At 46.0% G+C, this 20162-nt stretch overlaps 1 protein-coding gene across 1 annotated transcript in view; it reads left to right on the top strand.

Moving 5' to 3' along the window:
• The window catches only part of TMC2 (transmembrane channel like 2), a 34824-nt gene extending 21651 nt beyond the window's left edge, over window positions 1–13173 (top strand). The window contains exons 15-20 of the mRNA XM_074150868.1: window positions 1605–1672; window positions 2634–2873; window positions 4979–5104; window positions 10701–10779; window positions 11655–11775; window positions 12923–13173. Of these exons, the coding sequence (XP_074006969.1) occupies window positions 1605–1672; window positions 2634–2873; window positions 4979–5104; window positions 10701–10779; window positions 11655–11775; window positions 12923–13173 (885 nt within the window). The remainder of the gene's footprint in view (window positions 1–1604; window positions 1673–2633; window positions 2874–4978; window positions 5105–10700; window positions 10780–11654; window positions 11776–12922) is intronic.
• Window positions 13174–20162: the final 6989 nt, after the last annotated feature.

Here is a 20162-nt window from a genome sequence, read left to right as displayed (position 1 = left end):
TTGCAGCCCGTAACATGGGGCAGCACTAGAGGGTTTGCACCCTGTGATCTGGCAAAAGCAAAACTCCTTTCATGCCAAGCAGCTCCCATGGTAGTAACAGAAAGAAGAAAGCACCGTGGGCTTCCCTCCTCTTTTTCTCCTACACCTTTAAGAGATTCACCTATTCAGTGTATTACTCCACTAGTGCTCAAGTAGGGGTAAGAGATTCACCTATTCGGTGTATTACTCCACTAGCGCTCAAGTAGGGGTTGGGATTTTTATTTTTCCCCTGGCCCAGGAATGAAAAAGGAGTGAAAGATGGTTTGGTAACAGCCGTCTAACCCAGCCTAGCCACGGGCATCAGCACAACTGTATACATGTTTTTCTAATGCATATAGTGAATAAGTCTCTTGTCTATCCCAGCCTTCTCACAAAGAAGTACCCCAGGCAGAGGACAGCAGACACTGAAAGTTGTCTTTGTTTTCATGGAAGAAAGAAACCAATATTAACCTCTAGCTAAAGATTTGAAGTAGAAACGGACTGGAATCAAAAGAACAAAGAAAATAACGTTTGCACCCATCCCTTCCCAAAGCTGTGAGCAGTCAGCTAAGCAAGACTCTGACTAGGCTCCTTTTGAGTTTTCATCATAAAAGACAAACATCTTAAACCTCAACTTTATGAACTGCTGGCAGTATTAAGTACATGCAAATTGAGTGAAAAACAGACATGCTGCGCAGGACGTTTCAAACATAAAGGCATCACCCATCATTTCTTAGAAACGTGTTTTCTGCATTTCAGTGGGGGAAAAAGATGTTGTTTTCAAGAAAATGTAGAAGAAAAACTTTACACATAGTTCAAACTGCCAAAAAAAGTAATCTGAGTTTTGCGTGCACAAAAGCAGATATATGTAGAAGAAACAGCAGGTTCACCATAGGCACGTCTACCAGGACAACAATTTATAAAATAACAAATATTGTCAATAGACTAGAGCAGCCTGTTCTGGGTCTCCCACCGTTAACACCCACATCAGATAAAATACTGCTTTATATGGAGTAACCTAGCTACTGGCTAGTACAGAGTGAAATGCCACCACATACCCATCAGGTCATATATTCCCTCATATTTCTCTCCTATTGCCCTCTGTTTCTATTCCTCAGCAGCCCGCTGCTGCAAGACCTGAGCACACGCATGTATCTGGCGCAGCATTTGCCTGCCAGCTCATCATTATCACCTTTTAAACGTTCAATATTTCACCAGGGTAGAACTGTAAGCCCGTAGCCACGTGCACCAGCTGGAGTGTAAAACCCAGTCCCATGCCATGGCTCCTGTGCTCACAGCTGGCTTTATATTAGTGGGGAGAAGGTAGAAACACAGAGTGACTCTGAGCACCTCTGTATATACCTTTCCAATTTTCAGCAACCCAAGAGAGTAGCAGCAGCTCACAATGCAGTAGCTCAAATTTTGCTTTCCCTGCGCTGCTGATGGTCATTCAAGCGGTACACACGCAGCCGGAGCCCCCCTAGAAATCCCTTCATACCAGCTTTAAATAAGCATCTTTATACCCAGCAGCAAACAATAGCAGGTATCTCTAGCAACAACAAACTCTCCTTCCTTTCCCCACGCAGCCATCCTATGCAGAGTTTGACATTAGTGGCAATGTTCTGGGTTTGGTCTTCAACCAGGGAATGATTTGGTAAGATATTTCCTTTTTTTTTTGGGGGGGTGGGGGGGGGGGTGGGGGTGCGGATGGTGGGGTAGTGGTGTCCATTATTTAGAAAATCTGCCAGTAGAGTTAGAAATGACAGAATGATATGGGGTTGGAAGGGACCTCTGGAGATCATCTAGTCCAACCTCCCTCCCAAAGCAGGTCCACCCAGAGCAGGGTGCACAGGAACGTGTCCAGGCAGGTTTTGAGTGTCTCCAGAGACAGAGACCCCACCACTTCTCTGTTGTTGAATGTTCCAATCCAGCTAGAATAACCTTTGGGGTTTGGTATCTCTGATTGTTTGGCTTTCTGTGCTTAAGTATAAAAGTGGAAATTTAAAAATGCCAGCTTACTCATCCAAGAGGAGTAGCAGTGGCATAACTGCAGCAGAGAACAGTCTTGCAAACCCTACTCCTCTCTCTCATTTTATAAGTTCATTATTTTTCAGTGGTAAAAATGTATTAAGATGGTCCACATGCTGTGGGAGGAGATCAGAAAGGGTTTTGGGGGCACCACAAGCTTACATGTCAATGCAAGAGTGGGCACGGAGCCAGGTGAGAGTGACAGCACCAAAAGCAGTAAGCAACAGCACAAAGCACCCTCACCTCCTCTGGAATCAAGGTTTCTTTTGCCACAGACTAATGATTTCCACCCATTTCCCTACTACAACATCTCTGCAGGCTCAGGGAGGTCTGTCCCTGCTGGTTACTCTTGCCTGATATTTTCCAAGCACTGAGGTGTCCAAGACCTCACTGGTCCTTAATCTACGGTTACCATACTCCAACGTGGATGCAGGGAGCACAGGGGTAGAACAAGCCAGCCTGCTCATACTTTATTCATGGGTGAACTTGCCACCACATGAGCACTTTATTTCCTTCTTCTGAAAATAATAAAAAAAAACTTCCAATCTGTCAAAAAACACCACCTGACCTTCTCCCTTCCTTTTCAGGATGGGATCCTTCTACGCTCCAGGGCTCGTGGGTATAAACGTGCTGCGCTTATTAACCTCCATGTATTTTCAGTGCTGGGCTGTCATGAGTAGCAATGTCCCTCACGAACGAGTCTTCAAAGCGTCCAAGTCTAATAATTTTTACATGGGACTTTTGCTGTTGATCCTGTTTCTCAGCCTCCTGCCTGTGGCTTACACCATCATGTCCCTGCCTCCCTCCTTTGACTGTGGACCATTCAGGTACTAGCAAAATGCCCAACACACCGGTTTTCTGCTCTGATACACAGGATTATTTTCACGAAATTAGAGGGCTGGTTCTAATTTCATGAAATTAGAACTCCAGCAGAGATTGTGAAGTGCCTCCATTTTCAATCTGGTTAAATTCGTGGTAATGGGCTGTGCCCAGCAGTGGGCAACACACGCCAATGAAAGCACCAGAGGACAGCAGGAGTGGGACAGCAGGGTGCAGACCCCAGTAAAAAAAAAAAAAAAAAGCAATGGGAGCACCTTTAAAGCTCTTAAGGACATTGTGGGAGCAAAATAGGGTTCCAAAGCCTCCTTCTAAGACCTTCCATAGAGCCAAGAACTCTCATAGCATGAGATAGATTTTACGTGTTGAATTTTTTTGGAAAATCATAGAATCATAGAATCATCTAGGTTGGAAGGGACCTCCAAGATCATCTAGTCCAACCATCAATCTAACTCTGACAAAAGAAACATCACTAAACCATGTCCCCCAGCACCATGTCAACCCGTCTTTTGAATACCTCCAGGGATGGGGCCTCAACCACTTCCATGGGCAGCCCATTCCAATGTGCAATAACCCTTTCCGTGTAAAAATTCTTCCTAATATCCAATCTGAACCTCCCCGGCACAACTTGAGGCCGTTTCCTCTAGTCCTGTCGCCTGGGACTTGGGAGAAGAGACCGACCCCCCCTGGCTACACCCTCCTTTCAGGGAGCTGTAGAGAGCAAGGCCCCCCCTCAGCCTCCTTTTCTCCAGGCTGAACACCCCCAGCTCCCTCAGCCTCTCCTCATAAAATAGCAGGAAATTGATAGGCCTGAGCCTGAAGAGTTGCAGCTTTTTTTATTTTAAATGCTCTTTTAAAATTAGGACAGAATCAGCACTGCACAGAGCATTCAGTGGACCAGATTAACATGCCAATAAAGTCTAATTTGATTGAGTAATGCCATTTCCTGTGCCCGTTGAATCTGACTCAGCAAGGAGCCAGCTTGGAACAAATTGTTCCTGTAGATGCACTGGTTTAGGTTATCCACTTGCTAATGGAGAATGACAATAGAAAGCTAAAACACTCCAGGGAGAAGGCAAGAGACCAAAATTTCCTCAGTTCTGCAACAAGGACAGGTGTCAACGAGCAATGTCAGAAGATCTGACAGGAAATTTGTCGCATGCACGCTATCATTTGGAGATGACTAATCTGCAACGTGAAAGAGCTATTTCAATTCCCAATCAACCCTTCAAAAGCCACTCAGCCTGATTCAGACCCTTGGCACACTTCTCAGCTTGACTGAAAGCTCAGCTCTCTTGGGCTTTAGGCAGTTGATGAAGCTGGGATACCGCTTAGCCAAGTTTGTCTTTATTGACTCTCATCCTCAGGACAGAGTCCAATGCCTTCCTGAGCAGAATCCTGCAAGATCCCAGGAGGCAACAAGCCCAAAGATGAGGAATAGCACTCTTCAGGTTGAATTCACAGACCCGGAGATGCTGAGGAGAGAAGAAGGTCAATTATGTAATCCAGCCTTTTACAGATTTGTTCTCCTTTCATACAGAATACTCTCATCTTTTTTATCAATCTGGTGGGAAATGACTCTGTCGCTGAGTTTCCTATTAAGCAATAATCACAGCTTGCTATTTTTGTCATTACTTAGGAGCTCTTCAAGTTGGCTCATTATTTCAGAAAGCTGGAATTTGCGTATGGAAAGTCATCTCTACCATGAAGAGGCCATATTTAACAGGATGTCGATCAGAAACATACAGTTACTGCACTCTGTAGGGTTTTATACATTTCAGAGGGGTAAATAAAACTCATAAAGGAGCCACACATGGAAATAAATATATTATCTCCAGGAGCAAGTTGGCCTAGCAAAGATTATTCTTATAATCAATGGGGGTGGCTGGGGAATGGATGGACCAATAGACAATTTAAAATGAAGTAATTCCAGTAGAATTTGTTGTCAAGATCCTTGGTGGCCAACAGCATCACTGTTGGCAACTGATGCTCACTGAAAGAGAGGAGACGTGCTACTTAGCATTATTAAATTAGGGGCTATTTTGCCCCTCCAGGAAATACCTACACTCCTTAACTGGCCGTTTTGTCTTTCCAGTGGAAAGAAAAGGATGTATGAAGTCATCCAAGAGACCATCGAGCTCGATTTCCCACTTTTTGTTGCCAAGATCTTCAGCTATGTGGCAAATCCAGGACTGATCATACCTGCTATTCTGCTCATGGTGTAAGTTTTCCTCGCAATATCACGTGCCTGGCTGGGGGAGCAGGTTGGAAAATATTACCGGGATGTTAGTGAGATTTGCATACAGCTTCTGCTGAGATAATGGCCCATGTGAGGGCAAAGGCATTCTCCCTAACCCCTCTACCTTCCCTTGCCCAACCCGGTTTCCCAAAATTTAAATTTCCTGACCCAGTTAAACACAACCTTGCAGATGAAACACATTGCTGACAGAGGCCTCGTGGCTATCAAAGCCGTCACAGCTTCCCTATGAAAAAAAAAATTAAGTAGCTAGCAGGAAATAAATGGACAGTCTCAGCATAGTGCCTTGTGGAGAAGCAATTTCTGTCACAGCTGGTGGTATTTACAGCACTGCCAAGCCAGGCATTCAAAAATTACACATTCCAAAAATACGAAGAGTTGTTGTTTTGCGGTTTGGGTTTTTTTTTCCTCTTCCCTCCCCACCCCAATAATACATCTGGAGTTTGTTTCAGTGTTATCTGATCATTCCATCTTTGAAACCATACTTAACTCCTAGCACCTTTCAGAAGCACTAGGACCAGGACAGTTCTCTTTTTTCTTTTTTAAAGAGATATTTTTGGCATTGTTCTCAGAATTTCCATAGCTATCAAAAATGAGGGGGAGAACTGTGGCCAAATTTTATAGGCAACTTTGAACACTCGAGACTAAACAGTGGGAGACACAGAGAGGCTTGGGGAGCATATTATAAATGCTTGCCTGCTCAGACTCTTCCTTGGGCATCCACACACATTGGAGATGGGCCTCCGGCCTGATCCAGTACAGCCCTTCTTGAGTGCTGTGATCCTTCATTCTGAATAGGTTACACCGAAGATAATGCCAATCAATTAAATCAAATACAAGTTCCCATGTTATGAAGTTTCTCATAGAAACAGCCTGAGAAAAATCCCAATTAAACTGAATATGACCTGTCATCCCTCTGCCTGCCTCGAACTAGTTACTCATTTTAACCTAAATAAAGATGGTCAGATACTGTAACTCACACAGACAAATCCTAACGTTAGAAGAATCAGATCGGATACATGCAGGAGACAAGAAGCCTCACACTACAACCCTAGCACGGCCAAGCATATTATTGAGTTATTAGCTTGATTCCTGCGGGCTTCACAGTAGCACTAGCAGATGCCACAACAAACACGAGATGAAGACTGCAGAACTAATCAACCCAAATGGATGACCTTTGCAAAAGGGCTGCAGGTCAGGTTTCTGAGGCTTTGATGCAACTCAAAAAAAAGAGGTGGTGGGAGAGTGGTAGACCTTGGAAAATAATGTTTTGCTCAATGACAGCCTCCTGCCCTTCCCTCCACTGACATCTGGGACAGGGAACAGCACAAATCCAGTTTATCTGCTGAAGAGATGTCTTTTATCACCCTTTCCCAGTCTGGGCTATTCCCACACCACAGCCTTCCCATCCGTCTGTCTCTCCTCAAGGCACCACCTTGTGTCTGCCCCAATCACCTCTGCAAACTGAGAGACACCCTATGCCCACATTACCTAAAACATCCTCATTTCCCACCCAGGTACCTAATATCCTCAAAGGCTGCACAGACAGCGTATTTGTGATTTCCAGTCATTCAGCTACCAAGAGAGTCATAGCCCTAAAGAAGTGGGTGCGCCCATGGTGCCTGGGCAAGTCAGATGAATGGCCCCCTTGGCAGTAGTTCTTGCATGCACCGAGAGCATCAGGCGTCTTGCAGAAATGCTGCTCATTATCCGCACACAAATTCTTCCTGGGATAATCCCAGACAAAATTATAGCTACCCTACAAAGGCGTTTCCTAAGGCTTGGGTCCTTTTCTGGTCTCAGAAACTTTGCCATTAAGGGACTCAAATTTAGCACACCATCTTTGTATGCCTACAAAAACTACCCAAGTACACAGGGAGACAAAATCTAATTATCTCAATTAAAATTTTGCCAAAAGAGCAAGACAACACTCCTTTTGCTTACAGTCCTGTAACTGATGGCTTCCAGTGGCCAGAAACTGAAGTTTATGTCTCTTTCACCATTTTCTCCAGAAAGTAGACAACTATAAATAATAAACAAGAAACAAAGTCCCCAGTTTCCTGCCTCTCCCTGAAAGTGTTCAGGTTCTGCTGCGGTGCAGACGGGTAGACAGGGTCAAGGTGGAGCTAGTCCTTACACTGATCCCCATCCAGTTTGCCAAGATATTAAAACCAGGGAAATGCAACTGCTGGAGCTTCATTTGGTCCTTATGAGCAGAGAGCAGCAGCGCTCAAAGTAGCAGGCAAGGCAACCTACAATACAGCCTAAATAACAAACAGCCTCTACAAAGAGTACCAGGTGGATCTTAAATGGACAGTCTGCTGATTTTGATGACAGACACTCAAAAAGTGTGTTTTCCACCGAATTAACTCATTTTCTCAAGCCATGATAACCCCCTCTCTTTTTCCAGGTGCAATCCAAAATGCTTCTTCTATTTATTTCTGTTCTTGGCTTCTGGTCCCAGACAACGATGGGGTCCAGCAGGTGACATGAGTGTCAAACTTACTATCATGTTTCTAGCTGCCTGAGGACAAGGAAAAAAAGGAAACTGAGCAAGAAGAAGCAGAGATACTTTGCACATGGGCATATATCCTAACCCCATTTGGGTTGGGAGTGGGTTTTCCAGCCATGGCTTGCAGAGCTTCCTGGCAGACACTAGAAGCACCTTACTGCATCAAGGGAAAGGAGAAAAAGATTCAGAACTACTGTGCAAGCCAGAGAAGGACAGTGACCCACACCCTCTCCCCAGCTATCAGGAAGCAGTAAAACAGAAGAGGGGTGCCATGGCCACACAGCATTCATACTAAGCAACTCAAGCATAAGGGTGCACCCCCAGGCTCATTTTAGAGGCAGGTAGATCCAAGATCAAGGGGAGACCTTCTCGCTCTCTACAACTCCTTGAAAGGAGGGTGTAGAGAGGCAGGGGTCGGTCTCTTCTCCCAAGTCACAGGCAACAGGACAAGAGGAAATGGCCTCAAGTTGCGCCAGGGGAGGTTCAAATTGGATATTAGGAAAAGTGTTTACACTGAAAAGGTTATTGCACATTGGAATGGGCTGCCCAGGGCAGTGGTTGAGGCCCCATCCCTGGAGGTATTCAAAAGATGGGTTGACATAGTGCTTAGAGACATGGTTTAGTGATGGTTTTTATCAGAGTTAGGTTAATGGTTGGACTAGATGATCTTAAAGGTCCCTTCCAACCTAGGCAATTCTATGATTCTAAAGGCCCCCATTAACAGTAAACTCCATTTGCTAATGCTCACTTGAGTTTCCAACAAAGCTTACACCTCCTCACGCTGCTGCTCCCAGTGAGACCAGGACATGTCTTTCCTCCACATTTTCTGGGAGCCAGCACAAGCAGCATGAATCAGGAATTCAATAGCAAATCCAGCACATCTGTAGGACCTGCCCAGGACACTGGCATGCACCCTGGGGGATCAACCAGGCTGCTTCAGTATTGTTGAACAACTCAGCCCAAGTCTGCCTGACTACCTGCAGGTTTGACCTGCAGCGAAGGCATTCCCCCAAATCCCCTTTCTGTGGCACTGTCCCTTCCCTTCTCCTTTTCCCCTTTCCCAAGACCCCCTAAGGGCAGCTCAATCTTGGACAAACTCAACCTCCCTTGAAAAATAAATCAAGGACAGAGGAAACCCAGGGTCAGCCTGCAGACAGAGCAGTCTCATATCTCACAGTGTTTGGCAGAGGGACCTGGTGAGTTCACACCCTTTCCATCAATTCCCCATTAAACTCAGGAGTCAGCAGAGGGGGAAGCTGTGGTGGTTGGAGACGATGCTGGTCATTAATGCAGAGGGTGAGAAAGGACTGAAAAAGGGATGGGAATGGATTTGTTCAATTACTCAATGAACTTGAGAAGGCAGCTCAGTAACAGAGCTCACAGCATCCCAGACGGCTCTGAACAGGCAGATCCAGCTATCTTTATGAAAACAGGGGTGCTCCAGGCACTTACGTCCTGGGTGGGCTGGTCACAGCAGAAACAGCAGAGCAGCACCAAAGCCCTGGAATACAAAGCAGTGTACTTCCTAGGCACTGAGTTTGACAACGTAGAAGAAATACAACAATTGCATCCTTAGACAAGATTAAAAAAAATAACAATTTTCAAACTCACCAAGACTGAGTTTTGGGTTAATACTAGGCAAAAGGAAGCAAATGCGTTTCCTCCAGGCAGACCCCTGCAAAATCCCTTAAGAAAGGTCATCCAAAGTACCCTCTCCTGATCTCCCACCTGGAAACCAATATGCAGTACATGGTGCCTCGTTGAGCTTAGTGTCAGGCACTCTGCTGACAAAATCCTTGAACCTGGTTTGAGGATGCCTAACCTGGGCTGGAGCCACACAAGCAGGTTATGAACTGTCAGGAAACCTTTATTTTTATTTTTTTTTCTGCCTCTCCCCCCCCCTTCTTTTACAAGTGAATTTTCTACTTTACTTTTAAGTAAAAAAAAAAAAAAAAAAAAGAATCTCTATAGTGATGAACTGAATGGCTGGTGCTTTTCCTGGGAATGGCTCAAAGTTACCGAGCAGATGATGTTTATCATTTAGAAGAATAAAAGCACTCTACAAAAGCAGGAGGATACATTTTTGACAACCAAAATATTACCGGCTGGTGAATGGCAGTGGTGATGAGACAGCCCCAGACGCTTGGGGTGGGTTTTAAAACACGCACCTCTCTTGTGCGCCAAAGGCTGGCAGCCAGCATGCCCTCTCCCATCCCGCTTGGCTTGGTTTTCCCCTGGCTTTGGCATGCCCTTTTTGCAGAAGAAGGGATTGAAACCAAAGCCAGAGGCTCTGCTTCAATCTGGATCTGGATCCCGCTCACCCTCCATCCCCATCTCTGCTTGCTCCCAACGGCCCCTTCCTGGGTCGCAGGAGGCAGCTGGTCCTGGCCGAGGGGGAAAGGCAGACTGTGCCTGACACCGTTTTCCTTGTTTCCTAGTTTGGTATTGTGGGTTTTCTTTTGTTTTGTTGTGGGGTTTATTTGTTTGGTTGGGTTTTTTTGTTTTTTGTTTTGTTTTTATATTTTTTTAAAAGTTCCCTGTGTAACCTGGTGTCTGTTTCAGTTTTCCTTTGAGCCACTGAGAAAAGTATGCGTTTTATCAGCTGAGTTGGTTTTCATCCACGTGTTGAGTTGAACGGGCTCACCACCCAAGAGCCAAAGATGGTGCAAAGGAAGCAGAGGGAGCCCATGGCCAGCCAAGGTGGAGGCAGGAGGGCAGTACGGTCACTTTTACTCTGTTTCACAGAATCATAGAATGGTTTGGGTTGGAAGGGACCTTAAAGATCACGGAGTTCCAACCCCCCTGCCATGGGCAGAGATACCTTTTTGAGCAGAACTGAGCTACTGGACTGGCTCAGCCCATCTTAGCTGACCGTGCCACAAGGCAGCCTGAATTTTTCCTAAGCCTCGAGCCTCTAAAGGCAGTCTGAAGACATCTGGTGGGGAAAACTAGGTACTAGTAGGTAGGCAAAAATTAAACATTCCCTCCCTGTAAAACTTTCTCTCTCCCCTCATCCTATCGCTACAGCAACACATTTGTTTTTTGTAGCCTGGCCATCTATTACCTCAACGCTGTGGCCGAAGCGTACCAGCGCGCCAATGCAGAGCTGAAGAAGAAAATGCAAATGGTAAGTATCGATCTGGCAAAGCCATCTTTGAAATACCATGCACTTTAAGTTTAACGTGCAACATATGCTTTTAGATTGCTCTTCACTTCTGAACGCCTTTAGTGACAAAAAAGGGAAGGCACATTTTATGCTTTTTCAGTCCTCTCTGATGGCATTTAATGGCTAACCGTAGAACGGTCACATCCCATAATTGCCTGCTATTTCATACATCAAAACTACAGTGAGTTTTCCCATAAACTGTGCTTTCCACCTACAAAAATAAGTTACCTCAAAGTTCAAGTAATGTTTTGGAGCCTGAGATTTCCCAGGTACGATGATAAGCCTACCAAAGCCACAGCCAGATTTTGTACAAGCTGAAGAGCAAAGAGCCATAAATAACAACATGACAATAACATTTTTAGCAGTAATTCTCAAAGCACTTTAAAAAGGAGGCTGGTGTCTGTCTCTGCCACGCAGATGGGAAAAGCAAGATATGAGCAGATGTAATGACTCGAATTCGCAGGGTAGGACTTGGACTTCATGATATTCAGAACTGGGAGAGGTTGCAACATGCAGAGGACCCCTGGGCTAATATGAATTAGGTCTGGCAGCAGGATAGCTGCAAAAGCACAGCTCCGCTCTGATAACGAGTCTCAATGAGAAACAGCAAAGGTGCAGAGCTGTTACTTCCCAGGCTCTCAGTCCTCTGGGGGAAGTGCTTTCTTTCCAAAAAAAAGCCCTTGGTCACTGGACCAAGACCCAACAACACTGAGCTTGGCAAAGAGATCACATCCACACCAACAAACACTTAGCCACGCCAACCACGACACCAGGTCACCATCTCATGGATTACATCTGCAGTGGCAAACTAAACCCGATGCTTCTTATTGATACAGCAACGCGAAGAGGAGAAAAACAAGAGAAACAACAAAGCCAGCACTAACCCTGCGCTGCAAGATCTGGAGGATTTACTTACACCAAGTATGAAGAGCGAAAGTCACCCCAAACAAGCAGAAGGTAAAAACTAAACAACACCCCCCCCCCACCCCACCCCTGCTGAAAAGGCTCCTTTTGTCAGCAAGTGATGACTGGGAAGGACTGAGAAGCTGGGTCAATACACATTTGCAAGAGATCTGATGAGACTGGCACAGATTTTGTGCGCTTGTGAAAGCCCACCTGCCAAAGGACGTGCAGGAAGGGCATGGTTTCAGACTGGATTATGTCTCACACAGGTGTATCACAGTATGGGAATTATAATCCAAAATTATGACTCAAATCCCAGCTATCAACCATGCTGATCATGATTGTTTCAACCAACCATTTATTCTGGAAACAACGCTGAAACTCCAGCACTGTTTCTGGGCTGATGAGTCAAGCCAGACACAGACTTTTTCTGAATTAAGATTTTCATTGGAAAATTCATTATGAGTGAGACAAAAGCTTTTTTTCAGGACCACATCAGTCTTAGGGCAAATAAACACATGCAGTAAGCTCTGCTGAGAGGGTCTGTGGCTGGGCAGAAACATGCAGGAGGAGGCATTGGCACCAGGGTCCGGGCACCCTCAAGGAAGGCAGATCCTCCAGGCTTGGTCTCAACCAGCCCTTTTCTGACCACCAGAGCCTCCTGCTCTTCATCTGTGAGAAACAGTGCAACACCTGTGAAAGATTTTTAATTTATCTTGATGCAGATGAGAAAAGCAGACTAGCGCCACCACAACCATCTGGCATTTAGATGGGCTGCTTCTTGGAGAGGCTGAGACGAGCTGGAAAGTTCAGGCCAACCCAATACAGATTCCCCTCAGAGCAGACCCACAGCACTCATTTAAATGGAAATAGTGATGGCAGCATCATGAGTGCATTGAAAACAAAGACTAAAATCAGCAATTACTCATGATGCTCACAGGCCTAGATGAGCGCCAGCGTGGCTGGTAGGACTATCATCTCTTATACACGCATCAGTAAGAACCTGCAGAGAGAACTCGGGCAGCAGAGACACAGACTGGCTGTTGGCCAGGGGCTAACAGTCTTATTTATGGTTTCTTCACTCCAACACAAATCCCCAGACACTTGGGTTATTGCGTGCAGAAGAAACAGCAGCCACTGGGGAGAGGAAGGCAGGCAGCGTTTGCTCTCAAGAAAATAACATTCATAATCTTTGCTCTAGACAAGAAAATAGAGTCTCCTAATAAAACCAGCCCTGTTGGGAAAGAAGGCAGAGCAGCAGCCCCGGATGGCAGCCCCATGACTGGTGGGAGAGGACCAGCATTCGCCCCACCGCCTCACGTGTTCGTCACACAGCCACCAACACTGGTTGGCCGGCCACCTTACCCTGGCCAGCCCAGGCCAAGGGGACACCCAATGGGACCAGTCCCTGGAAGGGGGAGAGGACAGCCACACTGCTCACATCCTGCTTGATAAGCTCAGCAACATCTCTCCTGTTTGACGTTAAAATAGAGGTGCTGCGTGAACTATCGTAGTTTTAGTAGGAAAGGACTACTGTGTGTTTGTCATCCGCTCGTGACTGGCTGTACCAATCCAACACTGGCTCTATCTAAATCAGCTTTGTTTAGAAAGACTTTGGAGTTGCAACCCTTAATAGCCGTGCTGATTTTGATCACGAAGGAGACGGGAGGAGGTCAGGATGAAAATCAGCCACGGCATTGCTCAATTACTGCATGCAGGAGGCAGCCCTGTGGCCACCAACAGCAGCACGGTGAGCTCGCTCTGTGGCACGAGCACTTGTCATTCCCTTCAAAGGCTTCTTCAGTTAATAAAAAGGAGTGTGAGTTTACCTATCATTTCAAAGGTGGTGGTGTGGGTGGTGGTGGTGTTTTTTTCTGTCCCTCAACCTGAGGAATTAAGTATTCGTTTAAAGAAGTGAGTAGAGGACTCCTGCTAGGCCAGCACAGGAGGAGGTTTTGCCAGCTCTACGTCCACCAGCCTACCGCCTCCAAACGTTCACCTTCTTGTTCCAACCCCGCTGCGTATCTCACCAACAATTTCCCTGGGTTCCCACTCTGCTCCTCTTCTCATAGTCTGTTGACAGTCATTTGCACCATTATCTCAATCCTTAAAGACTTCTAATTTAGGAACCCCACCCAGCGAAATGGAGAGACTAGAAGTGCCTTGGCCTACTTCCTGATACGTAGTTAGAAATCTCTGATGCAATTTAAGGAGCATATCTTCCAAGTCTACAGAGCTAAGACCTAGGACTTCCCAGGACTCCACGGCAGGTCTTCTCTGGGTTGTCCTGCTCTTTTACACCTACAGTTTATTCCTTTTGTTGACACAGTCCCATCCCAGCCAGCTTAGATCTGATGTTTACGTATGTGGTGTTGTTCTTAAAAATTCATGTAAAAAATAAACCCATGCTCTTCTGTAGAAATAAATCCACAAATATAGCTTGCAACAATTCCACTACAGCTGAGATATTTGGGATTAAAAGGTTCTCACCTTGAATTTTCCCGCTAAATGCGACAAATATATTCATGACAGGAAACTTGGTTACTTATTTCTCCTCTATGGCTTGACAGAGCACAGAGCATTTGACCTTTAGTGCAGGAATTTCCACCCTGGGGGAGCTGGGCAAAGGGGTCCAGTTAGATAGCGTGTAAAGCAGATAGGGAAAAGGATTTCCTTTTTCAAGTCCAAATCAACAAAAAGTATTTAGGCATCTGATTCCCTGTAGGAATGAAGAACTTAAACGTTGCGCTGCGCTTATTTGTAGATAGAGACCTAACTCGTTTTTTGATGTCTGTGCTTTATAACACAGAACAGAGCCCTAGAGAAGTACTGCTAGGAGATACAAGTGAGAGTCAAATAAAAGGAGTATTCAGAATTTCATCAAAAATTAAATAATTGCATTTTGCTTTCAAATACAGAAAAGCCAACTAGTTATTTGTAGAAATAGCTGTCCCTGGTGTGTGGCTCAAAGTCGGTTTGGCTGTTCCCAGGCACATTGGGATGATTAGGCTTGCTCTTTCTCCCAGGGAGCCCCCACATGGAAAGCTGCTCATCAGATTTATTTCCTGGTCTGGGAAGGACATTTCTCTGAGGTCGGTCTCACAGAGAAGGTCTTGTCTTAACTCTTCACTGTGAGAGCTGCTGGTGCAACATGGCTGTGGTTGCCTCTCCTGATACCTCTGTCTGCAGAGATACCCAGTCGTTGATCTGGAGAAGAGTCAGGCAAGAGAAGACCTTTTTTCAGGACATATTGGTCAGAAAGTGCTGGGGAAGGTGCTGCCAGCCTGCTAATCCAGGAGGATGTCACAGAAACAACACAACGCCCTGATTTCAACCCAGCCGGTCCGTCCTGCAGACACCAGTATCTTAGGGAATGTTCGCATAATGAAAAATAGGATTTCCCTCCTCCGAGCTCCTTATCTCACATTAAAACATGATTTGGAAAGGGGAGAAGTAGCTTCTGATCTCACTCACCTCTGCAAGAAAACAGAAAGGGGTTGGAAACATGCGTGTGTGCACGCATGGAAGAAAAGTAGAGAATATATTGATTTATTTATTTGCACAAGTAACATAAGGGGAATAAGAAACATTATGAAGAAGCCACAGAGAACTCCAGAAAGGTTTTCAAAACTGAAGAAGCTGAAGCAGACTTAGATGGACACTGAGTAACTATTCCAGGATTTGAATGCTCTCTGAATCAGGCCCCTGGTACCTGCAATAATACTGAGCATTAGAAAGAACATCATTGCCTCTGGAGCACAGAGCTGTCCATTAGATAATCAATCTTTTGAAGGTTTGCTCACCTCTAATTATAATTAAGTTAGGTTCAGCTATTGAGCAATGTCTTTTGTAAGCTCAGAGGCCTCAGCATATGAGGGTGACAGTATCAGCTGGACAATGATTTCTGCAGACCAGTTGCAAATTTCCTCCCCAACTCCAATCCACAATGGGATTCTCTGTTAAACCACAACAGCTGCGAAGGCTGTAAAAAAGCCAAACCTCAGCCTTCATATTGACTGAAATGATTATTTGGCTCTCCGAGTTTTGAGCCCATTTACTGCTGTGCACCTTAAACTTCACGAACTCATAGGAGCATTCAGTAGTGTTTGGTTTCATCTCTATTTTTCTATTGTTAGGAACTGCAGTATGCATTTCCCTGAGAATTCAGCATAGATTTTTATTTTTTTTTCACCCCTCCTCCCCCAACATTTGTTGAAAGACCATATCCATCCCAAGCTCCCTCCGGGGCTCAGGCGAACTTCAAGAAGAAAGGGGAAAAAAAGAAAATCTCAGTAGTGTGCAGTGGGAGCCTCCTAGTAATCTCTCACACAGCACACAGTTTGCATTCATATGTGACTAGAAAAGCCCTCTGTATTGCAAATTTTTCTCATCTTCTATTGTCACTAGCTCGAAGGCTGCATCCAAAAGGTTTTGGTGAAAAAACAAGGAAACACCTAAGCTTAATTATTTTATTATTCTTCTCACCGAAGGCTTGCTCACAAGGCAACTCTTGTGGGCATCAATTTTTAGTTTGCATGGCCAGACAGAGCATGGAAAGACTGAGCATCTGCTCAGCGTTACTGATGAACAGAAATCCCAACAAAATAAAATTTAAAAGGGCGATTTTGTAAGACACACGGCTAAACATGAACTGTGAAAGGGATGCCAGCATGCACACTCCTCTTCGGGTAAGGAATGCCACTCAACCTTTTCTCTCATGCTGTGCTCGGATGTGGCGTGAGATAAGCTGCTTTCTATACTCACAACAAATAGAAAATAGCAGATGCCACAAAACAGGTTTGCTCATAAAGCCAGCAAAGTGGTCCAAATATCAGATATACATGCGAAGAGCACACTGATTTTGCATTCAGGACCATAATACTGGGGCCTTGGCTTCTCCAAAGCAAAAAATCAGCTTTTCACTCTAGAAGGAGAATAAGTTCCTTCCAAAAGAGAACTTCAAAACATTTGAGCTTCTATTTTCAAGTTGCTTATATGAAGCTTTCCAAGGAGAGAAACGTTGCACAGCACTGCTCATGGCGGCAGGGAAAAGGGTTTCCTCATACCAGCTAATGAAACAGCATTTCGGGGAGGATTTTTGGCTTCTTTCAAGGTGCTGAGGAGAGGTGTCCTCTGCATATCCATGCTAAAGAAATCATTCGACTTAAAAAAAAAAAAAAAAAAAAAAAAAAAAAGGGTCTGCACAGCGCAACAGCCATCACAGAAACAGCAGCCATGAGATGCACCAGCACAGGCACCCACTGAGACCTACCCTGAAAAACCTTCTCTGACGAATGGAGGTGAGGAAGACAGCTGGCAGCCGTTCCTCATGCCCAGAGAAACTTCCCAGTGAGGGAGACCGGTATTTTTGCAGCTTACCCCACCCCAAAAAAGCATGCTGCTCAGCATGCCCAGTTGAGCAGGGTCTCTGCCAGCGCCAGGAGTACCACAGCGGCTTCCACGCTGGTGAAGATGCACGAAGACTTGATCTAATGCCTGACTTGACCCCAGCAGGCCATGGCTGCACCACAGCATGCTTGGACCCCTCTCCGTGACCACATACCAGGTCCTTTTGCTGCCACTGAAGCAGCTCAGATGCAGACCTTTGAAGCCTGACCCTACTGGTTTAGCATCTCTAAACCATGTCTCTTCAAAGTAGCAATGTCCTGATCAAAAAAAAAAAAAAAAAAAATTAAGTGCTCACCAAAAGGCTTTAAGAAGTGATCCCCCCATCTTGATTCACGCTGCATGCAATGTCAGCTCTCTGGCCTGACAGTCATGGGGTTGTTTTTTTTTTCTTCTCTGTCATGCTTTTCTTGCTGCTTGCCTAAGCACCGAGGCAGCAGCTTGTCCTTTGGTTTCATCTGCAGCCAAGGCTTTATAGCTCAGAAACCATCAGACACAGTTTTTCCCCCAAGGGGAAAAAAAAAAAAAAAAAAAAAGGCAAATCTGGAAACTGAGGATTTCTAGGTCCTGGCCCATTTCTCACACAACATAGTCACCATCGCTGAGACTGAATTCAGCATCATGTTCTAAATGGACTACTCCAACACAACGCTAGGCTGTGGCAAGCCTTGGCTTTGCTGCAATCATTCACGTCCAATCACAGGACCCAACTCCCTGGGCCCCCTTCAATCCAGCCACCTATAGACAGGCTAAACAAGTGGTGAACGTTGTCTCTAAATCTTAAATTGGTACCATGATGTGCTACCCAGCAATACCCTCCTCCTCCACGCGCTCCGCAGATGGAGGTCACAAAGCTCCTACACATCAGGGGACAGTCTGCGTGTGCATGTCTCTCCACACAGGCACTGAGAAAAAGATGAGTGGATTTTAACGTCTTTCAGCATTTATGTTATTTTCTGCACCGCTCCTTCACGATTGACAGCAAAACTGGAAAGCACCGAGGCGAGGGGATGCATTTGTGTCTGGCGAGATGAACATCCTTCCATGGCAACGCACAGGCAGAGGGAGGAGAGCCCACAGCTGCCCAGGGACAGACGGACAGAGGCCACTTCCCAGTAGGCAAAAGCTTTGTGTGCATCAGCATCAAAACCCCATGAAAAAGCCAGGTGGGCAAAAGCCACCCGAAGGTGACAAAGCAGCCAAGGGGAGGAGAGAGGTGACCACAAAGGGTCTCCTCCACCTCCCAGGGACCACATCCAGGCAGGAGAGTGCCGGCTAAACACGAGAGCCCCCAGAGGTTCATGCCCAAGAGAACCTGAGCAGGATTTAGCATCATTTAACCCAGCTGACAGAGCTGGGAAATCAGGAGGGTTTGGCTCCAAGCATAGCAAGCGGATGGGTTAGAAATTCAGCAGCTCCACATGCCACGGGGGGCCAGCACGGGGATACTCACTGCACCCACTACTGCTACATACAAGCCATGAAAAATTTTCGCAAGGAAGGAGCTGTAGGATATTAAAGCAGGAACGGAGGCGAGGGGAGCTTCTCTGGTGGGAACTGAGCTATGCTTGCAGAAGATGCCAATGCCATCTCACTCCAGGCAATGTGGGAGGGAGGAAAAAAGAAATAACTTCAGCTCAGTTGAAGATAAAATAAAAACCACCATAGCAGCCTAACGCTGTTACCTGGACTGCTCAAGGATGGGCAAACCCTCACAGTAATTAAGTGTGCGGATCAGGTTAGCAGTGGGTGGAACGTTACTAAAAATGAGTTAGTAACCCCATTTTACTGGGGAACAGCAGCTGCAGAAACACCCCAAGCAGCTGTTTCCTCCCCCTTTCTCCATGTTCCCTCCTTCAAAGCAAACCTGTTTAGGGGAACCAAGGCTTCTTCTGCAAAAGGCTACAGATCCAAACCTTCCTCTAATTAAGAAAGATTTCACACATAGGGGACTTTTAATTTTTTTTTTTGCATAGCAGCTGCAGTAAATAATTCAGTGCCTAAGCAGATGTTTAGGATCTTCAAAATATGAAGGTTATTATCAGATTCATTTAAATCAGGTACTGGGAGGACTCAGGGCCAGGCAGAGAACAAAGTAAATCATAATCAAAAAAACATGCCTTCTTCATCAGCTGGAGCACTTTCCTACAGCAGCTTGGGCACAGCAGAACAACCACCACCTGAACACGAAGCAGAGCTTCACTGCCATCACAGCAGCACCACTGCAGCTTGGGGATGCCCCAGCTCCAAGACCAGGGCTGCAGGGGTTTTGCAGAGAGCCCCAGAAAACTGAGCTTCTGCTCCCCAGGAAGCCTAGCACTTTTTGGAGAAGTCTGCAGAAGCATTTTGACACTGCCTACGCAAATACAGAATCATAAAACGGTTAGGGTTGGAAAGGACCTTAAAGATCATCCAGTTCCAACCCCCTGTCAGGGGCAGCGACACCTCCCACTAGACCAGGTTGCTCAAAGCCCCATCCAGCCTGGCCTTGAACACCTCCAGGGATGGGGCACCCACAACTTCCCCAGGCAACCTGTTCCAGTGTCTCACCACCCTCACACTAAAGAATTTCTTCCTGATATCTGATCTAAATCTCCCATCTTTCAGCTTAAAACCATTACCCCTCGTCCTATCGCTCCACTCCCTGATAAAGAGTCCCTCCCCATCTCTCCTGTAGACCCCTTCAGATACTGGAAGGCCGCTGTAAGGTCTCCCCGGAGCCTTCTCTTCTCCAGGCTGAACAACCCCAAATCTCTCAGCCTGTCTTCATAGGAGAGGTGCTCCAGGTGCTCTGAGAATCTTCATGGCCCTCCTCTGGACTCAATCCAACAGGTACATGTCCTTCTTAAGTTGGGGACCACAGAGCTGGACACAGTACTCCAGGTGGGGTCTCACCAGACCAGAACAGAGGGGTAGAATCACCTCCCTTGACCTGCTGGCCACGCTTCTCTTGATGCGGCCCAGGATGGGGTTGGCTTTCTGGACTGCCAGCGCACATTGCCAGCTCATGTTGAGCTTCTCATCCAACAACACCC

The sequence above is a fragment of the Numenius arquata genome, chromosome 7 (assembly GCF_964106895.1).
Source record: "Numenius arquata chromosome 7, bNumArq3.hap1.1, whole genome shotgun sequence".
NCBI classification, from domain to species: Eukaryota; Metazoa; Chordata; class Aves; order Charadriiformes; family Scolopacidae; genus Numenius; species Numenius arquata.
Note: the sequence above shows the minus strand (reverse complement) of the source record. Positions and strands in the feature narration are given on the sequence as shown.